This window comes from Protopterus annectens, chromosome 6.part0 (genome assembly GCF_019279795.1).
Source record: "Protopterus annectens isolate FY-2018-M chromosome 6.part0, PAN1.0, whole genome shotgun sequence".
In the NCBI taxonomy this organism is placed as follows: Eukaryota; Metazoa; Chordata; order Ceratodontiformes; family Protopteridae; genus Protopterus; species Protopterus annectens.
In genome coordinates, this window is record NC_056737.1 from 1,322,679,260 (window position 1) to 1,322,704,811 (window position 25,552).

At 42.8% G+C, this 25,552-nt stretch overlaps 1 protein-coding gene across 1 annotated transcript in view; it reads left to right on the forward strand.

The window, feature by feature from the left end:
- Positions 1-25,552, forward strand: part of RIF1 (replication timing regulatory factor 1) — a gene marked incomplete in the record, with an annotated part of 1,305,990 nt that overhangs the window by 962,110 nt on the left and 318,328 nt on the right. Inside the window, 1 exon segment of the mRNA XM_044074885.1 lies at positions 7,472-7,674. Coding sequence (XP_043930820.1) covers positions 7,472-7,674 — 203 coding nt within the window.

Here is a 25,552-nt window from a genome sequence, read left to right on the forward strand (position 1 = left end):
CTCAGATAATATCTGGACCGTACCAGACCATTCAGAAAAACAGACCAACTACTTGTCAGCTTTGCCCTTGGGGCAGAGGGGAAGCCCATTTCCAAACAAAACATTTCCAAATGGATATCGCACTGTATCCATTTCTGCTACAGACTACATGGGAACCCAACCCCCCACCCCAAGTCTGTCCGTACCCATTCCACTAGGGCAGCCTCCACTTCTACTGCCTTCCTCAGAGGAGTCCCCACCAGGGACATCTTGGAAGCTGCCACCTGGACCTCTGTCCATACCTTTACAAAGCACTACCACCTACCCTTTTTTCTAAGTCTAGGGCAGGGTTTACCTCTGCAGTTCTGCAGGGCTTGCTGACCCATGCCTAGGACTCTAACCTATACATCCACCCCTCTCTTCAGCTTTGGGAATCCTCCCTCGGGTGATGACTGCAACAGTGAAACACAAAGAACATAGTACAGTTGTGTACACTTACCATAAATGTAGATGTTCAAGTGTATTCACTGTTGCAGTCCAGGTTTCCCTCTGTCCATCCCCCGTATAGCATCTTCCCGTAGGGAGACATAAGCTTCCCACGGTGGCTTTTAGCTACCCAGGACCACTTTTCCTTATTTCCCTGTGTTTTTGATGGATTAGGGCAAGAACAACTGATGTAATGGCATCGCTGCCTTGCTTTATTGCTCTAACGACCTGACTACAGGCAACAGCAGCCGACGCAAAAAATCATTGACTCTAGTATTTGGGCCGGCCGAGGGCTACCACAGCAGGGATAACCCACAGGTGATGACTGCAACAGTGAATGCACTCTTAACATCTACATTTATGTTATGTGTACACAACTATACTTTTTCCTGAATCTCTTGAATTTCAGAAACTGTCCTCATGATAAACGTCATGATTCACCTGCTCAGAGACGTCTGTCAAAACAAACCAGAACCACTTTACCAATTAGGAGTCCATTGTTGGTTCCATGTGTCAAGAACAGCCAGTCAGTGAAAACCAATGTGTTGAAGCATTTAACCCATTACTATTACGATAAGACCAGCAAACCACTCAGTCCATTATGAGAAGGAGAATTGGTAAGGATGCAGATGTCCAAAGGTTATGATCGGATTGGAGTCTTGAAGAATATTTGCCCAGAGCGGAGATCATACATTCTGAAATCACAAGGAGCAGAGTTTAGGTGGAATTGGAAACATTTTATGCCAGTGTCCAAACCTATACCACAGCACATAGCCTGTAAGAAAGACTCTCTATCTCAGTGAGTTGTCCAGTGTTCCAGTTCCAGAGAATATTCCCATTCCTGTGATGAATCCAGAAGTTCCTGATAAGAGTTGTTCACCAAAGACTGTCCCTGTTGCTGAATTCAGTTCAGATTGTTACTAGATCTGGTCATCTCTCCAGACCATGTAATAGATTCATGGCACTTTGAACATTGTTTGTTTCTAATGTGTATAATAATGCACATCTAACTCCAATATTGTTTTTGCTAAGGGCAGTCATTTTAAAAGGGAGGATGTAGATCAATATGTGTGTATGTACCTTTAAGAAGCTATCCAAGGGATTGCACAAGTGTATAAATACTGAGCATGTGCAAGCCTGACTGCCATTTTTTAGTAAGCTGTTGAGATGTAATCCTGTATGTTTGTAAGGTCTGTCTGTTAGTTTGTTTATATTTTATGATGCTGCTAATCCATCCTGATGTTTCTGTGTATTAAAGCATCTAAATGAAATACCCTGCCTGCTTGTCATCTGTGTTAGAGAGGGATGAGCAACAGTATCCGTTGCATTTTGCTTCATAGTCTCAGAATCCTGAGCCCCAGGCCTCCTAACTCCCCCAGGAGATGAATTATTTTTTTCTGTATGTAATGGATAAACTGCTGAATGAACATGTGGCTTTTTTCATTATTCTTTTGCCTTGTCCTTCCTCGAGGGCGCAGTTACACAAAGTTGTAGTTATATTTTGAAAGATGGCCTCTGTCCCTGCTCATTTGAACTTCCTGTTACTGGCAGAACCTGATGCTGTGATATCCGAAGTTATCGGACTGTCTGCTGAAGATTTAGTTGAGGGCAGAGGTGCTTATTCTCAGATAAGCTGTATTGCTTGTCTCACACCGTAACAATGGTATTTCCTTTTCCTTTGTGGATTTTCTACATAATCATAAACCATAATATTTAGGTTTACCCCCCAACCCCACCCCTTAGATCCCATTTTTCTGCCAAGAATCTTTTTCGTTGTAGTGGGTCTATTGACTGTGACAAATTGTGCCCCATTGAAGGTACTGTCGCAGGCATGTGACTGTTCTCTAGTCTGCATTGCTCTTCACTGTGTTCATTTCTTGCCATCTGAGTACTATTTCCTTCTGTCTTTGCTAAATACATGCAGCTGTGAAGTGGTTCACTGTAGATGTCATTACTTCTGTTTCTGCATATTGTCAGTCTTGTAGCAGAGAATCATTGAAGGGTGTAGGCTATGTATTTTCTCCAAGATGTGTGGTTGGCACATAGTCTTTTAAAGTTGTCCCACCCTGTGCTTATTTTGTTTATGGGCACACCACAGCCTTGGTATCTGTCTTATGTTTAGAAGAACTAGTTGACTAACAAGTGTAAAGCTCTCTGTTCCTCTTTATGGAAATTATTAGAGGAAAAAAAAAACTTGGCTGAGCAAGGAAAAAGTTGGAGGGGAAAATGGAAATAAAATGGAGATCATCATTGAAAGAAATGATATATCAGCAAGGTCAAAGGTAGTGGAAAGAGTATACCCTTAGGTTCTTGTAAATAAAACTTCAAGCTGCATGGAGGAAAACTGGCTGCTTAGTGAAAGTTTCCAAAACCAAGGCTGAAAATGTGATCTTTAAGCTACCCAACGAATCTCCACAAATGCAAATACAATACAAAGACAGGTTAGTCTAGGTGATAACTTGTTGTGGGAAGGTTATTCTGTGGACTGGAGAGAAGATAAATCCCTGAAATACTTTAACTGAACAAAAGTTACTTACAAAGGAAAAAAAAAGCAGAGAAAGATTAATGAGCTCTGCAAGCGTAGCCATGGCAGTGTCAGGCTAAAAAGTCAAGCACTTTAGCCTGCATCCCCCTCAGAAAAATGTTGCCTGTTAGCAGCTGTCAGTGGGATTCTTTCTGTCTTCACAAGAAGGAAGATAAGGTGGTTATATGAATATCCTTGGAAAACAGTTACTGCAGATGTTTGAGATCATTTTTCCGTCCCTCTTATCTGCATCACTCCTTTCCTTTCCTCCTCCTCCCAGTTGACAGATCAGTTATTGCAGTAAAGTTAAAAGAAAGGTTCCATTGAGCATTAGATTTCATTTCAGCTTCCCTCTGATCCCGTAAATAACTGTGGGGAGATGAAGCCTTTTATGTATCTTGAAAGGTCTGGGCCACCTTGTGGTCCACAGAAAATTCAATTTGATCGTAGTCCAGTCACTATTACTGAAAAGGGTGATACGTTTTGCACCCTAGACGAGCAGGACACACATCACTTTCCAGTTAATCCTGTCCACAGTAAGCTTTTAGATGGTCATTGACACCCCACATCCTTCAAAATCACTGAAGTGATTTGTAGCAGCTACCTTTTGGGAAAATGCAGAATGCATTTCCCATTTCCTAGACTGTTGACACTGTGGTTTCCAGGTTGAAGCAGATAACCCATCTTTCTCCACAGTATTGGTTATCACAGGAAGTATGGAGACATCCAAAATACAGCCCAGTATAAGATTGTTGTTTTAGTCTTCAAAGCCACTACTTAGGGAGAGTTTTTTTTTTTTTTTTGTCATAGTAAACGATTCTCTTCATTCAGCATCATGCGACCAATGTATGTTGGTTTTCAGCCCAAATAGTACTCCTACTGGCTAGCTGCACTGCCTATGGCCAGTTTCAAATGAGAAGCACTCAGTACGATCTCAGGGTTTCAGTGAGGCCAATGCACAGACTCCCTGCACCATATTACTTGTATCCTATATTGCATTCGAGAAAAATGGATTAGTGGTTGCACCCTGGAAAACCCCAGAGTTTTTGGCTTCCTTTTGTAAGCTATCTGGTCACTGACTGTGAAGCATTGCCCCATGGCTGGGCTGCTTATATTGGGGGGGGGGGGGGGATACAGACAGGGTACAATATCTGTGACCTTGAAGAAAACAGTGTTTCCTTTATAATTGTCACAAAGTTCAGGGCATTTCATAAGCCTCTGCAAGTTTTCCTTGTTCCACACAAGACAGTTAAGTGGAAATGTTCTGATACCACAAGAAAGTGGTTATTTAGTTGTAACCTACTCGTTGTACACAAGCAAGGAAATTGTGGAACTGGGCCAACTGGAAATGATCAAGCCATCTTGCTCTCTGCGTCCTGGGGACTGGCAGTATCCCAGACAAAATAAGAAGATTACAAGTAGATGTTAAACTCTGCTTTAATAAATGTGTTCAGTGTTTTTGGTATAACCAAACCTGCCATCAGGGAAACTGTCCCTGAGGTTGTTTGATCAAATGCACTGCATTTGTTTACAAACATAGGTTTGTTTACATCTTAGAGGTTCGTGAAAGTTTAGAGAGCACTCTGAGGGGCTTGAGGTTTGTACTTTGCTTTGCTATCTTGAAACTGCTAGTAATTACCATTAATAGATGGCAAGCCTTTAGTCTAATCTGGGAGGTAGGTGACTTGATGTCACTATTCCATTTTTTTCTTTTTTTGTTTTGTGGTGAGCTTTAGCCTCGACTGGGGATGCTTTTAATGTTCTCAGTAGTGCAGTGAATTGTTATTGCCAAGTGCCTCATCAATAGGTACATTTTCTCTTGCATACTTGTGACAGTGCTTTTGAAGGCATTGTCTTGGTTTTTTTGACTTTTGACAAATTAAAATCTTGGTCTCAAATTTCTAAGTAGGGTATTGGAGACTCTGTCAAGGAGTTTGGCAGGTTACTGGCACATCCCCCCCCCCCCCAATACACACACACGTTGCCTTTGCAGAAGTTAAATCATTGTCTAATATGACAACTTTATCCCATAAAGCATATATAAGGCATACAATCCCTACTGTTACTTGGCAAAACAGTTAAAAACATGACTAGAAACACTAGTGATTTGTCATCTGCTAAGAAGCAGTTTTAGAGGTTATGTGGTATACCAAAGTAAGGAAGTAGACCAGTTTTGTCTGGGGAGATGAGACTGAGTAACCATTTGGACCCTCATGGCTGTGTATATTATTTATTGTTTATTTATTGATATTTGTTGACTGGGAAAGTCCACTGGTATTGAGACCCATTTTCAGTGGAGGCCCAGGAAGAAAAGCTCCAAGTTGCATGAAAATCATTACATGAATTTTTAAGGAAACAATTGCTTATAAAGCCAAGTGAAATCTAAACGGCACATATGTTATAAAAAGACACAATACAGTAACAATGGAACATTAGCATGTAGGAAAATTATACATTTAGAAATATTTAACAATACAGCTTTTTTTTCTTTTTTTTTTTTTGTGGGGGGAGTAGGAAAAGGGAAAGGTAAGTGTAGTGGGAAGGTAGAATTAGAGAGTTAAATTTGAAGGTAGGATAGATATAGTTAGAATCTTATAGCTAGGTGGTGAGAATATGTAGATTATAGGTGGCATGTATTTAATGGTACTATTAAAAGTAGAAAGTGACAGAGAAGAGAAAATGTGTTAAGATGTATAGATGTGTGCAGTAGGATACTAAAGATTAAGGATAAACTCATATGGTATAACGGTATGACATATACATAAGTATATTAGCTATGTGAAACAGTATTACTCTACTTGATAAAGCTCAGGCCATTCTTGGCCTACCCCCTCAGAAGTAACACAAAATTTGAAAATTTCAGCTTTGTTCCTGCCATGGATCCTGCAATCTGTTACTGCTTCAGTCACTGAAAATGAACACACTTACCTTGTTGAGATTGCCTAGGAGAAAGTTCCTCTAATGTGTCAGTTCTTCCAGAAAATCTCAGCAAGTCTGTTCATATTCCCTTCTTTTGGGGTTTAGGAGAAAGTTGGATGTAATCCTTTTCCTTTCATCAGTTTCTCCTTGCAGGAAAAGGTAGACTTTCTGCTAATACTATGTTGAAGATTTGGATACGGAAGCCGTCACAAGCAAGACATTCTTCTGAACTGCATGTCTTCAAGTGTTGAAGACAATGCTTGCAGTGTTTTACATCATGTAGGGCTAGTCCCAAGTTATCTTAGAAGCTTCCTCTGAACCACATGACAGAGACGGGGAAGGGTATTTTCTTAGATGTGCTGACATAGGAGATGAAAGCGTTTGCCTATTTTTTCAGACATCTTTTGATCTACTTTGTGCGTGTAGCTTGCATGTTGCATGTGCATTGTAGACTGGAAGCGGATTCCAGGGCTGGAGTTAAGCAGTGCTTCGCTGTGTTGTAATGAAGAGAATACAGCGGTAGGTGAGAGATCAAGTGCACTTCCCCGAGAATACTACTGTGAAAACAGAAAGGTGCACTGGCAAATGGCTTTTGATATTTAAAGAAATTCCAAGACTGTTCTACTGACTCAATTTTTAGAATAGCTTGTGTTAAGGTGTTTAGTTAAGTAACTAGTAGGCACTGATTTGGTACAATAAACAAGTGCATTGTGTTATTTTCATACAGAAAATGTGACTGTAGATTTTTTTCATTACTCGTAGATTTTGTGTGCTCATGTTTGTGTATAGATCTATTTATCTGTATATTTTCTGTATGTGTATAGGTCTATTTATTTGTATATTTTCTGTATATATAATCTGTATCAGGTTATACCAGAATCTAACGAATACTCTACTCTACTCTAAGAACATCAACCACATATACTTGAAATCACTGAAGTCGACACCGCACTGTGCATGCACAGAGAAACAGCTTTGACACATACAATTTCATCTTTAAAAAAAAAGTAAAACTTTTTTTTTTTTTTTTTTGCAAGGGGGGGGTGCATGCCATCTACTAATTATATCAACTCCAAGATCACATCGTTGCAGGGAAAGGGAAGATTTCCTAACCACATATTGTCTATCCCACTCTGGTCAATCAAATGCCTAGTCGACTGTTTACAGTCGACCTTACCCACATTCGATATTTTCTGGTACCCTCATGTATAAGCATATGAAAGAGAGGAATACTGTCATTTAAACAGCTTGGAAAATTAATGGGTGTATGTGTGGTGAAAAAGTTTTGGGACAGACTAGAAGAAGGTAAGAGAAAATGAGGATGTCCAGCAAAGAGGTGGATGGATTGTGTGAGGAAAGATGTGAGACAGTCAGGCATGAGTAAGGCAGGAGTGTGGCATTGAATGGAGAGAGATGGTGACAGTTAACATGACACCCCAACCCCATGTTGAAAATGGGAAGAAGGGGGATGATGTATGAATGCATGTGAACATTTATTTTCTTTATGGTCTTAAAGACTGTTCATCAGACAGGATTTTATTGATTTTTACTCTTCTCTTTCAGCTTGAGAAACTAATTGGGGAGATCCTGCAATGCCTGCAATCTCACTGTGCATCTTCTTATGACAGTAAACTGTTAGGCCAACTTTCTCCACTGCTCTGCACTATGTTTTTACACAAAAATAAACAAATCCACGCACAAGTATGCTTGTTCTGGAATGCAACCTTTGGCAAAACTACGACACTAGACTACCCTGAGCAGTTAAAGTAAGTTGATATTTTTATACTAAAATGTAAGATGATTGCAGTTTTGGTCACTTAATGTGCAAGAAGACAGCCCTCTTCTAGATATGTATCAAGTAGATGTGATCTTTTGCTTAACCACCGTGTTGTAAAGTAACATGTATATGCACTGTATATAGTAATTAACATGCAGATTTGACAGTGGATTAGTTTACTTAATTGCACATAGTTTTTGTTATGGACAAGTTCTGATTACCTTTAAAAGCCTCATTGAAGAAGTAGGTTTTTATCGTAGTCACTGTTTCAATATCAAGTCTTGGGACTTCCTGCCATGCAGAAGCCTATGGCCAGCCTGAGTAAAAGGTTTGCACCACCCTCTAGTTGGCTAAAATCCCAATCATCCAGTGTCAGGACATTGGTGGTGATAAAGGTTTCTGATGGCGCTATCTTCAGTTCTTTCTTGTCATGTCAGTCCAATGCACAAGATCACATGTGTGAATGCCATCAGTGGGATTGAAACTAGAGGATTCAGTTGTTACCCCCCAATAACCCCTTTTTATATCTAGTTGTATTTAGTTGTCTAATGTTTAGTGCTGACTATAGTTAGTGATTGTCTCTCTTGTGGTAAGCTGATCCCTGACCAAGATTTCTATTCTTACCATTTGTTTTCCTTTATGGCTTGAGCACAATATGCTAAACAGCTCTTTTTGTGCTAGATCTAATGACTGCTGTTAAGCATAGCTCTGATTCTCTGAGCCAGTACTTGGAGTTGGGCAGCACTTGGCTAAGACATTTCATGGTATCCTTTGATTTCCCCTCCTGTCATCCCAAAGAAATTTAGAGAGACACTTGAAGGATGTGCTAGAGGCTGAAGAAGAAATCTCCATATTCAACTTCCCACCAGGCTAAAAATCAGCAGAACTGACTGGTAAGGTGCCTTTGCAACCCTCTGGTCCAATGCCAGTTAGGCAACAGTGCTATGGTGTATTCCATTCAAAGGGGACCTTGACTGTGAGCCAGTCAAATCTCTCTAGCTGACACCAGACCATATGTGGGATCCAAAGCTACTGTGCAACTCTCAACTTCTGACACTTGAGTGTGATGGAGTTTATGGGTGGTGGGAGGCATCCTCTTGGTAGTTTCAGAGGAAGCTCCCAGGAAGTTAAATGAAGGTCCCAGCCACCTATTTGACTTGCAGGCCTTGTTATCAGTATCTAAGCACAAAAAGCCCAGGTATTTTCACAGGTCCTTTTATGCTGGAGTAAGACTTTGAGCATTTCATGAAGCTAAAGCAACATATCCTGGAAAAGGAACCTGTTTCATACACCACCCTTGGGAAAAGGGAAATCCCCTCCTCTGGGAGATATTGATTCTTCTGAGTCAGAAAATGAGGAGGAACTTGCTTATATTGAACACCTCTCTCTCATCAGTGTTTGGATTCAGACCCAGAAGACATCTTGTCCTCAGCTTTGACTCCATAGGACATGTCCTTTGGGGGATACCCTTCATAGAATGAATTAATCCTTTAATTGGGACACTAGGGAATTTTCCCAGGCCCAAGCAAGTTATAGAAGCTTCTTGAGCTTACTTGCTGTATTACTTGGCTGTACCTCCAGTCCATGAAGTCTTAAATGATGTATTTGCTGAAATAATAGAGCATCCCGATTTTCTACTTCCTGCTCCCCGGGATGCCTTCTGGCTTCTATAGAGTGCTCAAGTCCAACAAGCACCTCTATAAGAATCTGGTGACAGATCAGCTGTGGTGTCTGTGAAGCCCATGAAGGGATCATATGGGCTTTCTGCCAAGAATCTTTTGCTAAATGATGAGAGAGTAGTCTCGACTTTTTTGGCAAAAAGACTTGCACCACAGTCGCCCTGACCATGAGAACTCTGAAGTTCCAGTTCCACATGCTGAAATATTTAGAGTCACTACAAAAACAGATTGAAACTAAGGTGAGGGGGAGGATATAAGATGAGCGTCCAGAAGGGCTTCCCATGTTTGTACAATGTATCCTCTAGGTGTTTAGGCATTCACTTGAATGTGGCTATGATGCATCGGTTCTATCATGCAGGGCAGCCGATATGGGTTGCATCACACAATATGCCTAGCTGAAGACACAGCTCCTGTCAGACTTCATTAAAATGGAGCTCCTTAATGCCCCACTAGACAAGGAGTTTCTCTCTTGCCCGTCAGTTGAGAAGGTGTTTGAAAGACTAGACCAGAATGGGAAACAAAAGAAAATGCTATCTTTTCCTTTCCTCCAGGTAAAACAGATACTGTTCAGTAAGCCCTGTCCGTTTCCCCCAAAACAGGAAAAAGCCAAGCCCCTAGGGGGAAAAGACTAAGATGCCAGAGAACGTGCCAAACAGACCTATATTCTGGACTGAGGGGGGGCTAATGTTCAAGCTTTCCTGTAGGTAGCAGCTGTGATTATGCTCAGCACCTCCCTCCCCTCACCCAAATCCCACCTCGAACCCCAAACATCCCTGGGTTTCTGGGAGGAAGGCTTACCTTGTTCCTCACTTACCGAAACCAGATTACTTGGGACAGACCCAGTTCGGCTTTAAGGGCAGATCATGCCTACTAAACCTGGTTGACTTCTTCGAGACAGTCACTAAGGCCATAGACGAGGGAAAGGTTGTTCACATAGCCTACCTTGACCTCGCCAAAGCTTTCGACACCATTCCCCACTCAAGTATTACAGAAAAACTCATCAGTCTGAACATAAACCCCTACATCATGAGATGGGTTGCCAACTGCCTTACAGACAGAACTCACACGGTAAGAATAGCGAGCTCCAGGTCCGACTCTAAACCTGTCACATGTGGCGTAACACAAGGCTTGGTCCTGGGATCTCTACTGTTCAGCATATACTTCTAAGAAGTACAGGCAGACACATGGCTATGGCTAATCAAGTTCGCCAATGACTGCAAACTGGAAGCCATAACTGACTCTCCGGCTGACACAGACATCCTCCAAAAGGGGCCTTACTGAGACGGGACACCTGGTTTCAAAGTCATGGCTTCAAGCTAAATGCCAAAAAATGCATAGTCAACCCATTTGGGAAAAACAAAACACTCACAAATTGCCACATAGGTGGCAGCCCCATTAATATAGAAGAGGTAATAAGAGCTCTGGGGACCCAGGTAGATAGCAATCTCTCCTTTGACAATCATATTGCCAAAGTAGTTAGAAAATCCTTCTATGTGGCCCATCTAATTACTAAAGGGTTCGCATCTAGAAATATAGAGGCTATAGTGTCCCACTACTCATCAGACCCATCATAGAGTACAATGCCCTATTTGGGATGTACCTCACAAGACACTTCCAACAGCTGGAAAGACCACAAAAGTACCCCACCAGGAGGATTAGTGGCCTCAAACATATGTCCTGTGCGGCCTGACTGAAAAAAATCCGGCTGTACTCAGTGGCATATGGCTTACTCGGAGGTGATCTCTGCCTGACTTACAAAGCCATGTCCAACTCAGAATTGATGGACATGTTCCACCTAAAGAAATCCAAGTCACTGTGAGCCATGCGCTCTAGTGAGCTAAACCTCGCCACAACAATAAATAGAACATGCTGGAGGGATAGAGTCTTGTCACAGTGTCTACCCATGCTTTGGAACAAAATTCCAAACTACGTTAGGCAGAGCCCCTCACTAACACTCTTCAAGAGAAACCCTGACGAGTGGATGGGTAACAGAAAATGCACCCCTGGGATCACTTCATTGGCTCTGCTTGACAGAGGATAAATGAATTAATCAATGGGGCGGCGAAAGCCAACACAGTCTGGCTAGGCTGATAAATGCCCTCGGGCAGATAGCCTAGTACCTACCTATGAACCTATAAAGTGTACTCGTATCCTCTAGGTGTTTAGGCATTCACTTGAATGTGGCTATGATGCATCGGTTCTATCATGCAGGGCAGCTGATACGGGTTCCATCACACAATATGCCTAGCTGAAGACGCAGCTCCTGTCAGACTTCATTAAAATGGAGCTCCTTAATGCCCCACTAGACAAGGAGTTTCTCTCTTGCCCGTTAGTTGAGAAGGTGTTTGAAAGACTAGACCAGAATGGGAAACAAAAGAAAATGCTGTCTTTCCTCCAGATAAAATGGATACTGTCCAGTAAGCCCTGTCCGTTTCCCCCAAAACAGGAAAAAGCCAAACCCCCTAGGGGGAAAAGACCAAGATGCCAGAGAAAGTGCCAAACAGACCTATATTCTGAACTGAGGGGGGCTAAGGTTCAAGCTTTCCTGTAGGTAGCAGCTGTGATTATGCTCAGCACCACCCTCGCCTCACCCAAATCCCACCTCGACCCCAAGCATCCCTGGGTTTCTGGGAGGAAGGCTTACCTCCTTCCTCACTTACCGAAACCAGATTACTTGGGACAAATGTTTACTGTGGATTATAAGAAAGTTATTCCCTATAGTTTTGGAAGACCCCACCCTTCCTAGGCATCCTCTCTCCAAAACAGCAAAGAAACTTGATGCCACCAATCATAGACTCTTACAACAGTGTTCCATTCAGCTAACCCCTCCAGAAGTAGTAGTTACAGGATTATGTTCATGCCTCTTCCCAGTTCACCCCAAAGTAGTAGTCTGGAGAGCCACACTGGACCCCTCTCAAGCTTTTAATTTCTGGCAGTACCCAAATTTCAAAATGTTAACTGTACAAAAACTTTTGTCCTTCATCCTTCCAGAGGCTTGGATGGTGACTGGCCTTGAAGGGACACCTACCTTCATGCAGCTATCCTTCAGGAGCACAGGAAGTTCATTAGTTTTCAGAGAGGATGATCGCACTACCAGTTTTGTACATTACCATTTTCCTTGTCTGCTGCACGCAAGAGCATTTACCAAATGTCTGGCACCAGCTATTGGATTTTACATAAACAGGCGGTCCACATTTACCCATATTTAGGCAGTTGCCTGATCCATGTAGTATCACCAGCAGAGCTTTTGTCAGATATGCAAATAACTTCAGAAGGTGAACATCACCTTGAATGTCCAGAGGTCACAAAGAGAGGGTAACAAAGTGCCTTCTGAGCAGAGATTCACTTTTTGAAACCCCAGAGTGTTGAGATTGCTTAAGGGCTGGATTGTTTGTTTTGAGACTTTATGTATAAATCCATTGCGTTTTCAAGATACTGCTCATCATATATTGGTGGACAGCAGTGCCTTTTGTAGATACAACACCTAGAATTGAATTTTTCCCTATAAAACTACCTGTGAAATTTCCTCCATAAACATTCATGGATGGTCTTCGTGTTTCACTGTTGCAGTCATCACACTTGGATTATCTGCCTGCAGGTAGCCCTCAGTCGGCTGGAATACCAGTGTGTTGGGATTTCTGCATCAGATGCTGTCGCTTCTTCCATGACATCAGGTTGTCGGGTATAAAACATGCAGCCAACACCATTACATCAGATTTTCTTGCTGAGCAGAGTCCGAAGCAGAAGCAGTTTGCAAGTGCTGGTCGGCCGCCTCCTGAAATTTTTGTTTTTTGAGTTTCAGACCTGAGGTCTTCTAAAAGATAAGTACCCCATTGGGGATCCTTTTTCTTGCTCTAACTGATGTCAGAAAAAAATTAATAATTGTCTTGCCTGTGGAAAGCAAATACCTCACAGAGATTTTCATTTTTACTGCGTCAAATGTTTAGGCCCAGACCACCACGTTCCTCGCTGTCGGGTTTTGTGCGTTCAATGCCCGATCGTCGTCGGGCTATTGTTGTCACTAAATTCTTTCGCTGTTGTTCTCCGTATTCCGAAATGGCTTCGATAAGCTATCCGACTACCAATCTTCCGAAAAACCTTAAGGATAAAGACAGACCGCATAGGTCCAAAACTGCCAAAGACGCTTTCGTTGAGCTAGTTGCCAGTCTGCCGATACTCAGGCGCTTTCGCAGCCCCTGATGCCTGCTTCTGCAGTTTCGCAGGCCTCTACTGAGACCCATTCGGAGTCCGGTATGCCACGAGATGTTTCTTTGACTGTGCAGCCTGTGGATGTCTCTACCTTGGATGGGTCCGGAGCCACTGTGCCGGCACTTGCCTCAGCACAGGCCTCTAGCTATCCCTCCTTTTCTGGAAATTGTAGATCTCTTCATGGAATCCAGTCTTACCCCTGATACTTTGCCTCCAGCTCCCAGGAAACATGACAGAGTACTTGACTCCCACAAATTCCTCTTTAAGAATCCTGCTGCGGATCCAGAGACCATTTCTCAGGGACCTAAAGGCATTAAGGCTACAACAGCCAAAAGCCCTACCCCTTCAGATGGATTGTAGGACTTTAGACAGATGGGGTAAGAAGGTATACACCTCTGCTACTCTTGCCATCGGGACTTTAAATTGCCAGTTTCATATGTTAAAGTATCAGGAACATATTATGGAGCTAATTAAACAGAAAATGATGTTGATTCCTGATTGTGCAGAACATAAAGATTTACAAGAGTTAATGCATTCTGCTAACTAAGTTGGAAAACATAGTTTGCAATGTGGTTTTGATGCCTTAGAAGCATCTTGCAGGGCTGCTGTCACTGGGTCTGTTCTTAGAAGGCATGCTTAGCTTAAGGAACAAATCTTGCCAGACCATGTCAAGGCAAAACTACTAGATGCTCCATTAAACCAAGAACGCCTGTTTGGCACTAAAGCAGAAGTCGTCCTCAAAAAAGGAGGAAAAAGCTAAATCTATGCAAAATGTTAGATTTCCTACAGGTACAGCCACCTAGATTCAGTAGGCATTGGCTTTCTAAAAACTGATCTTTTCCGGTCCCTCCCAGACCTTTTCGGTCCAAACCCAGGGGCAGCAGACCACCCAAGACTACTGTCTCAGCGTAGCGTATGCACAGATCTAAACAATGGAGTGCTCCCACCTAAGCCACCTTCCTATAGTAAAATTTCACAATGACTTATCCCTAACTCTTCCAAGCCTTGCCCAAGTACTTGCACCTTTAGGAGGAAAACTATCCCTACATGTGAAAAACTGGGAGCACATCACCCAGGACAGATGGGTCTTGAACATTGTATCCAAGGGATACAGATTCTACTTCCACTCACTGCCAACCCCAAGCGGATGAACAGACCTCCCCCCAAACCAGTGGGCAGAGGCCCAAAAGCAAGTACTTTCTCTTCTCAGTATAGAGGCTATTCACCCTGTCCCAGCAGAGCAAAAGGGGCAAGGTTTTTTACTCCAGACTGTTTCTGGTACCCAGAAAAGAAAACTTTGTTCCCTGTCCTGGACCTGTCTATTCTCAACACCTTCCTGGTAGTTCCAAGATTCAAAATACTTAATCTCCAACAGCTGCTTCCTATTTTAGCCAAGGACTCGTGGCTAGCCACCCTAGACTTAAAAGAAGCTTATCTGCACATCTCCATAAGAGAATCTTGCAGGAAATATCTACGTTTCAGAGCAGGCTGTATGCACTATCAGTTCTCTGCACTTCCTTTTGGCTTATCTACTGCGCCCAGGGTATTCACAAAATGCCTATCTCCAGCCATTGCATATTGCAGGCAGAGAAAAATTAAAATTTACCCATACTTGGACGATTGCCTGATTCAGGTGGACAGTCGGGAATTGCTACTGCAGCACCTGACATTTGTAAAGAGACTTCTAACTTCACTGGGGTACACCATCAATTAAAATAAATCACATCTGGTACCCAGGCAAAAGATTGTATTCCTGAGAGCAAGCTTGAAAACAACTTCCCAGATGGCATTCCTCACTCCAGAAAAACAAATTTATTTGATAAACTACTTCAGTCTACTGGCCACCCAAACCCAGCTATCTGCAAGAAAAATACTGCAAGCCCTAGGGTTCATGGCCTCTTGCATTCTACTAATTCCATATGCAAGACTGTGTATGAGGAAACTTCAATAGTATTTAAAAAGTGTCTGGTGTCAACATTCTCAGAACCTGGAAACAATGATTCCTATCATTCCTTGCCTAAGGACAGAGTTCCTTTGATGGGCAGAGGCCTGCTACCACAACAAGGGACTCCCTTTCACTCACAACACGTCTTCTGACTGTGCATGGAGGGCTCACATGGCAGGATAGTGCATTCAAGGCAAATGGAGCCCAAAACAAATGCACCTGCATATCGATCAAAAAGAAATGTTAGCTGTACAGAATGCTCTGACAGCCTTCAAATGCCTTATTCTTCCAGGACAACTCTTGATAAAGACAGACAACACCACAGTTATGTGGTACATAAACAAGCAGAGGGGAACCCATTACTACCCACTCTGCAGGATCGCCATGGCTCTGTGGAACACAGCCTTGAGCAATCAAGTGCACCTGCAAGCTCAATCCCTGCCAGGCAAACTAAATTCATTGGAAGACGACTTAAGCAGAAATATAATCGATCTGCACGAGTGGAAACTGGAACCCAAATCATTCAAGCTTCTGATCCACAGGTGAGGGGTACCAGACGTGGGCCTCTTTGCTTCCCCGCAAAACTGTCAATTGAGCAAATATTGCACCAGAACTCCCCCAGCCAAGCATGGAAAGTGGATGCCCTGTCCTTTACATGGAAAAACCTCTCAATCTGTGCCTTTTTCCTCCTCTCAAAGGTTCTACTAAAGATCAAACAGGACAAGCCAAGGACAACCCTGATTGCACCAGACTGGCCATGCCAGCACTGGTACCCACTTTTGTGCAGTCTGACAGTAGTGCCACCATGGCACCTGCCTCAGACCCTGTCCCAGCAGGAGGGCCAGATTTTGCATCCTCATCTACAAACCCTGAACCTATCAGCCTGGCTCATCCCCTGAACTCATTACCAGCAACCCTCAGTAAACAGGTGCTGGATGTCATCCTTGAGACAAGGAGGCCTAGTACTAGAAAATCCTATTCAGAAAAGTGGAAAAGATACTGCTCTTGGAGCCAGTCTCAGGGAATTGGACATAACTGTGGCCAGCTTGCCTCGTATACTAAATTACTTAACTGAAATGCTCCACAAAGGCCTATCCTTCTCCTCAATTAAGATTCATACCTCTGCAATCTCAACTCATTATAATACTGAGCTCACCCCTCTTCTCTCATCCTCTGGTCAAACAGTTCCTGAGAGGAGCCAAAAATCTAAGACCCCCCCCCCAGGAGAGCTCCCACTCCAGCCTGGGACCTTAACTTTGTATTGGAGAAGCTCACGCTTCTACCCTTTGAACCTGCTGCTACAGCAGAGTTAAAATTCATCTCTTGGAAAACAGCTTTACTCCTAGCAATCACTTCAGCAAGAAGAGTGTCTGAATCGCAAGCCCTTATGGCCGTGGAACCCTTTATTATCTTCCATGCGGACAGGGTTTCCCTTAGGACTAACCCATCATTTATGCCCAAGGTAGTATCTAGTGTGGCTTTAAACCAATTCATTCATTTACCAACCTTTTTCCCAAACCCTTAGAATAAAGGGGAAAAGATCCTATACTCCCTGAAAGTGCACAGGCAGCTTAGGTTCCATCTGGACAGGACTTGACCTTTCAGAAAATCTGAACAGCTGCTAGTCAGCTTTGCTACAGGGGCAGAGGGCAGGGCCATTTCAAAGCAAACCATTTCTAAATGGATAGCACACTGCATCCATTTTTGCTACAAACACCATGGGAAACCTACCCCGTAGGGGATCAGAACATATTCCACTAGGGCTATGTCAACCTCTGCAGCATTTCTCAAGGGAGTCCCTACCAGGGACATCCTGGAAGCTGCAACCTGGAGCTCTGTACACGCCTTCACCAAGCATTACCACTTACCTATCTTTTCTAAATCCAGAGCTGGATTTGCCAAAGCAGTCTTACAGGGCCTGCTTGCCAGCCCTAATGCTTCTTGACTGCCTCCACCCTTCCTCAGCTTTGGGAATCAACCCAAGTGTGATGACTGCAGCAGTGAAACACGAAGAGCATAGTACAGTTGTGTACACTTACCATAAATGTAGATGTTCGAGTGAATTCACTGTTGCAGTCCTGGTTACCCTCCATCCAGCCCCCTGACTTCTCTATACTTCTACCTATTTTTTTTGTTTGGCTATATCTTATAACATTTTACTTTTTACTGGGGGTGTTCCACACCATGTTATTGCTTCCTAATTTGGGGGCTTCTGACATCTGGGGCAAGAAAAACTGATGTAATGACGTCTACTGCATGTTTTATACCCCTGACGACCTAATGTCATGGAAGAAGCGACAGCATCCGACGCAGAAATCCCAAGACTTTGGTATGCAGGCCGACTGAGGGCTACCTGCAGGCAGATAACCCAAGTGTGATGACTGCAACAGTGAATACACTCGAACATCTACATTTATGGTAAGTGTACACAACTGTACTTTGTGAATAGAGCAGCTAATTTGTACATTGAGAAGCACGCACTCCTTGAATTTGGTGGTAGGCAGTCTAACTAGCAATTTACACACTCCCAGCAAACTAGCTAGCTGTAAACCTCTACGACTTCTTTCCCTTGTAGAATATGTTATAGGGATCCATTGCCATAGGCATGCTTTTCCTTTCTGTCTCTGCAGCTAGCCTGGTGGATATGGGTGTCCTGAGGCAGTACAGCAATTGATTGACTCATGTATATTGACAACCACTTAATTCTCCAACAAATTCATATGGTTTGTTAAACATGTAGTTATGCAATCTTACTGGAGGCAAAGCTCTCGCACGCAAGCGTTAAAAGCAAACATTGTCATTAACACTCACTACACCCACCTTGCATAGTACTAACCAAACATTTAGACCTACATATGCTGAGGCTCTTAAATTTAATCGCCATAAATCTCAAACATCATCTTGGCACTTAGTTCAATGTCCTCAGCAACCTTTAGAGCACTCAACAAAATGATACCGAACAAGACCCACACTGCTACATCCCACGGTGTCTCAGCTTCTATGTAAGGGTGTAGCCAGGAGTACTATTTGTAGTCAAATGAGTGCATTTTTTCTGGACATCTCTCAAACATTATGGCACAAACAGCACAGAATATTTAGAATTGCCTAACCCAGTGTCTGTTTTACAGAAGTATAGAAACTGATTAGGTTGATAGGACTGCACTTCCAAAAAATACCATTTTTTTATAGTTAGGAGTGTTAGTTGGTGTGAAGACTATCAGTTGCAAAGTTCTTTTCAGTGCTTTCAGTGAGTCTGTGTTTGTAGCAAATAAAGCAAAGCTGAAACAAATCTGTGCCCGCTATGTTTTCTTTGCATTGAAGTATGCAGTGTACATGTCACATCTCTGTACTGTCTATGCGAACATCACTGGCCAGTGCAGTCTTATCTCTTGCTGGTTCTTTGCATTTTACTTTTTCTCGCAATGAATTGTATCTGGTCTGATATTTGTTCACTGTGTCTTGTCAGATATTTGTTCACGTATTTGAGTTGGAACCATTATGTCATGAGCTTTGAATTTGTAGACTCAAGTCATTTCTTTCTTTGCAAATGAAGTACATTTATTCTTTTATTAATTTTTGCCAAGACAATCTTTTCATTGGTGTCTTTCCTTCATTGGCTACATTTGCAACTCTGTCATTGCATACTTAAAATTGTCATTTTTTTCATCTATCATTGGTCACTGCAGAATTACCCAAGTTATTTAATTCTTCAATTTTCATGCTTTTCTGGTAAATATGTAGTGTTTAGGTTATCTGCTCTGTGTAGTTCTGTGAGTGGTCTGTATTTTTTCCACATAGTATTTCCTGGAGATGTGTCCAAGGTAGCTCTGAGATAGTAAAGGATATAACTTGGAGTTTCTTATTTGTGGTTTGTTGTCTCTCTCCCCCTGAATTTCTTCAATATATATTAATTTTTATTTTACATTTGTTGACCGAGAAAGTCCGACTGGATGCGTGTCCATTTTCAGCGGATGCCCAGGGAGAAAAGCTCCATAGTTAAATTTTAAGGAAAATATAATGTGTATGCAGAAGCATTCAAATTTACATAATACCAAACTTAACATTGATTACCATTAATACATGTGTATGATGTATGTATGTATGTGTGTGTATATGTATGTATGTATACATATTCTTCGTGTTTCACTGTTGCAGGCCTGACTGCTGGGATTTCCTGCCATGAAACCCCTTCATTGGCCCAACTACCAGAGATATCTCTCTCTTCTTCCCTGGCTGTGGACTCCCTGACCGACATCAGTATGTTCAGGTATAAAGGAAGCCAACCTGCATCATCACTTCAGTCTTTTGTTGACGTTGGAGCCTGAAGCAGTGTGCAACTGCATCTTCCCTCTGCTTCCCCACCAGAGGATCTTACCTTTGGAGAGACTCTCCATGCCACTCAGACAGCATTTTCAATGGGAGGCACAAGAATGCCTCTAGGCCAAAAAGAAAGTTAGGGGGTTCTTGAATCTCCCTGAGAACAAACCCTTAGTTATTCCACCTATTTTGGAAGTGGTAGAGGTTGTTTTCCAGGATGCCTCATTAAATCCAGACTCCCCCTGCCCGTAGAAAACCAGGTTCTACAGGGTATAAGACTTTCATAAATATTTGTTTAATATAACCCCACTGCTGACCCATAAGTGGTCAGTCTATGGCTTGAGCCAGTTCCTCCAGGAACCCTTTGCCTATGGACAAAGAGAGTAGGGCCCTTGATACGTTTGGAATGAAAGTCTACACTTGAAACACTTTGACAATGAGGGCCCTCAGCTGTCAGTTCCATATGATTAGATACCAGCAAACCATTCTCGATCAACTTAAACAAAAGATATCAGCCCTAGAGGATATAAATATTTACAAGGAACTTTTAGATTTGTGCCAGTCCAGTTTCCAGGTAGCTAAATTTTCCCTGCACTGTGGATGTGATGTCATGGAGGCCTCCTGCAGGGCAGCGGTCACAGTAATTAGAAGACATGCTTGGCTTAGGGAGCAATCTCTCCCTGATCACCATACCTCTCAACCTGCAAACATCAAAAATCTGGACAAAGGACCTTGAAAAGAGGTACATATCTGCACACTGATTAACATAGAATTCGCACACACAATTATGCAACCCCACCCACTCCAATGGAATTGTGGGATACCAACTTTCAAATGCAAACTGATGAACAGACTACCAAAATATGGGCCCCCATATATGCGCACACACACACACACACACACACACACACACACTGCAAACAGATATACCAACAATGACAAGCTCCATATGCACATTGTAATTGCAAAGGAAATGGATAGCTCCAGCACAAACTTGCAAACTGCTTGTGCGACATGTGAGTAAATGTATCTGACTACTTTGCTATTTCAGCATACCAATTAGAAAGAAATATAGCCATTTATAATAAGTAGAAAGAATGTAGTAATTGCAAGAATTTATTTTATTTGTTCTGTACTTGATAAACCAGTAGGAAATATACCTAATTTATTACATCATGTTCTACTGAATATTTTACAGCATATGATCAATATGAATTACATTTATACATAATTAATAAATGTAATTGTACTGCGTTCTTGCACAGTATAAAAGCTAGAAAAATCTAAAGGAAACTTTCACCTTAATGAACTGCCAACAACTAAACTTATAGTATTCACATGACCCCTTTACTAGTCACAATGAAATGTATCCTTGATTTATACTTTTTGAGAACTCTATGCCTCCTAATATTCTTTCACCCAAAGAATATCCTGTGTCTGCTTCACTAACATAAGCATTTACCTAATTTCTAACCCATTAAGCTCTATCTTATTACATGAAGTTCAAAGCACTAGTATTAATATGGAGACAAAACTGTCTGGAAGCAAACGACACTGCATTGAAGCAAATGGATGACTCCAACTTACAGCTACCATCAGCATTGACAATATGAACTTGCGAATGGCTTGAGCAGCAGCAATGATAATTAAGTTTACCAAAAAGGCAATCTCTTGTACTTGCAAAACGGCATTTTATTGTGCGGACATAGCAACACACACACACTCCTGTAAAGGAAATGGATAGCTCCAGCTTAAACCTGCAAATGGCGAGTGTACAGAATTAAATAAGAACTGGACTTTCCTTACAGCAGTAATAACAGCAACTCGCACATAAACATTGCAAACAGATACATCAACAATGACAATATGAGGAGCTCCAATACGAACTTGCAAAAATGACAAGCTCCATATTCACAATGTTAGGAAATGGGTAGCTCCAGCACGAACTTGCAAACGGCTTGAGAAGCAGTAATAAAGTTTACCAAAACAACAATCTCTTGTACTTAAAAACTGCAATCTCTTGTGTGGACACAGCAGCAGTAATTAAGTTTAACAAACTTACTTGCAACAATCTTTTGTGCGGGCACAGCAGCATTGCAGCAATAAGTTTAAAAAACTAACTTGCAAAATGGAAATCTCTTGTGCGGGTGGAAGGAAGAGGAGCACAGATAACACGTTACTAAACACAGACACACACCCCCTGCAGTCTTCAGCCAAATTCTGACAGGCTGGTACTGCTCATGAAGCTGACATCATTGCGCGCGCCCCTGCACATGATTACGTCAGTAAAATGCACCAAAAAATTTTTTTTGAAAAACCCAGGAAATTCAGAAATTAAAGGTGCCACTCAAATTCGTGGCACCCCATTATTTTGACCTCCAAACCGGTAAATACCGAAGAATTCGGTATGGTTGAGAGGTATGCTGATCACATAAAGGTTAGCTTTTTGGATGCACCCCTTGACAAAGACCGCCTCTTTGCCTCTAAAAGTGGAAGCAGTCCTTAAAAAGATGGAGGACAAGTCTACCATGCAAACGGTAAAGGACTTTCTTCAAGCACAGCCTCCTAGGTTCAGCAGGAACTCCCTTCCCTGCTAAGCATTGGTCCATTCCCACCCAATTTAGGAGTAAACAGAGGAAGTCTCAGAGAGAAAGAACCAGCAGGTGAAGACCTCAGCAGGAAAGATCAAACTAATGGACCTCCAAACTCAGTTCTAGGCAACAAGCCCCTGCCAGAGAGCAATTATGACCGTCTCTCTCATTGCTCCACCCTCCCATCCCCACCCCAAAAGTAGGAGGCAGGCTGTCACTTTTCCATCAAAACTTGACCCATTCTCGCTTCAAATCGGTGGATTCCAGGCATTATTTCAAAGGATTACAAACTCACTTTCAAAGAGCCCTTAAAATGCTCAGGTTACCCAGATGTACCTCAAAATCAAAAATCACAGACTCTCAAACAAATTCAAATTCTGTGCTGCCAGGGAGCAGTGGAGCCAGTTCCAGTAGAACGAAGAGAAGGATTTTTACTCGAGGCTCTTCCTACTCCCCAGAAAGGAAGGTACTTGGCTTCCTATACTGGACCTGTCCAACTGAAATCAAATTTTCAGGGTGCCAAAATTCAAATGTCGACCCTTCAAAAATTACTACTAATGATAACTCAGGCTTTCATGTTCTCAGTAGACCTAATAGACACCTATTTGCACATTCCAATACAAAAGTTACACACAAGCTTTCGTCCCTTCAGAGCAAGCTGCGGTCACTATCAAATGTCCTTTTGTTCTCCTGATGTAGTATTCTCACATGTGGGATCCTACGCCTCAGGCAACCCGACCGTTCATCTCTAATGCAAAAGCTTAGGCTGGTTGCAGTAAGGTGCATGGGATGTCACACCCTGGGGCCATAAGGCGTGTGCCATAAATGTGACATCCGCAAGCACAGACCTTCTCTGCCACAGTCGAACATCATCTTGCTCATTCTGCTTCACGCTTCTGACTACATTAAAGATAAGTACCCTGTTGAGGACTTTTTTCTTTTTTTCTAGGCTAAGCTTAGGTTGCTCTTTATCTGTTAACTGATTCCATCCATGACATCTAGGAAGGGAAAATGCAAGTTCAGTCTGCAAATTCTGCACAAAGATGCATACTACCTCTGCTTGTTTTGCTTAGGGGGTGTCCCATGACCATGTTGTTGTGTCTTTCGGCTTTTCCCGGTTAGGGGTCACCACAGCGGAACACCTGTCCGCTAATGATTGGCAGTAGATTTTTACGTGCTGGCTTGCCGGGCCTAACGCACAACCTTCAACGAAGGAACGCCCATTCACGCATGTCGCCACACAGAAGACGCTCTAACTGAGAATCGAACGGGCAACGTCTGAGGCGACAACACTACCACAGCACCACCATACAGAGTGTAAAATCTGCCAGTCATTCGTGTCTAAAGACCCCACACAGATGTCTGAAAGCCCTCAAACTGTTTGTAGAAAACCAACATCTGAAGTGCCTTGCCCCCTCTGTATGAATCATGAATTGGCTGTCCAAGCGGAGCCACCTAAAAAGGCAACCAAGGACTCTAGGCCTGACGCTGTGCCTCTGACTTTGGACGTCATGCCAGCTTCCGGTCTAGGGGCTGAGGATTGTCCAACAGGACTGGTGACTTCGGCTGGTATGATTTCGGATGCTGCTCTTGCTTCTCCAGCCAGCATGTCTGCAGAGGTTTCTGCGACGTCAGTCTGTCTGTACGGCTGCCATTACCCACTTACAAGGAAGGTGCTACAGTCCTAGGCCTGGCATCTGATTCCTGGCCCTTAGCCTCTGAGACTACTCATAAGACTCCTCTTCTCAAAAGGAAACAAAAGACTAGGCATTTATCTACCTCCACTGGAAGATCAGCCTGATTGGCAGGCTTTTTCCCAGTCACTATTTTAGGCCTTTATGGCCCTGAGGCCTACTGCCTCACATACTCTTGCCCTGCCATGCCAACTTTAATTCCCAGCCCTGCCTCTGCTAGTTCCATACCTCCTCTACAGACTCAGTAGGTAGACTGTTCTTCCTCTGAATCTTTCACTTATGCCTCCCAGTTGGCCTCTCCCCTGGAGTATTGCTCCCCTGATGAGGACTGACTGGAAGGGGACTCCCCACCAGAAGACATAATTTTTGGGGAGACCATCTCCAAAATGAGAGAATATTTTAAATGGGACTCCACCCAAATGACTGAGGTGCAAAAGAGATGCTCTGAACTTCTGCAGGTGGTGTCCCCCCTCTCCTTCTGGTATTCCTCCAGTGATTCCTGCATACTTGGATGCCTTTGCCTCTGCTTCCAAGACCCCAAAATCCCAGCAATCAGCCCCAAAAAGACCAGACAGCTTCTACTAAGTTCCAGATGATTATAAATATCTCATCGAACCTCCCATGGCAGACCCAGCTATGACTGCTGACAGTCTAGGCAGATCACATCCTCTTCTCTGCTGCCATGAGATAAGAACAGTAAGGCGATGGGCAGGCTGGGAAAGATCTACACTTCCTCAACACCGGCCTTTAGGGCCATCAATTACCAGGCACATATGGTAAAAGTATGCCCTATATCTAGTTTCCCATGCCTCTAACCTATTCTCCTTTATGCACGACTCCCCAGCTAAGCCTCAAGTTGCCTCAAAACTTTCCATAACAGCACAAGTAGTCAGGCATTCACTAAAATGCAGCTAAGATGCTGCTGAAGCCAAAGCCAGGTCAGCTGCATCTGCTTCTGTCTTACGTAGGTATTCCTGGCTCAGGCTTCAACCTCTGCCATTTGACTTCAAAAATAAGATTTTGGATGCCCCCCTGGACAACTTCCTTTTTGGCAAGCAATCTGCAGAACTTTTCAAAAATCTGCAGGAAAAAAGTAAAGAATTACAGGACCTGAAACATCTAATTGTATCCCCAGTTCATAAATTCTATAGGAACTACCCAGCAAAACCGAGCTTTGTTAGAAGGACACCTGCACCCTCTTCTTCTTTAAAGCCAAGGAAAGGAGCCAGAAAAACCTTCATCCACTAGAACTAGCTTCTCTCACACTACTCCCAGGCTGCTCTTTCCAGACAGACCTAATAATGCACGACTGGCAAAACACCCTGCATCATCTGCCCACCTCTCTCACTGTCTTCCCTTTTGGCAACAAATCACCTCAACAACTGGATTCTTTCAGTTGTGGAAAAAGGATATTTTATGACTTGGCAAGAAA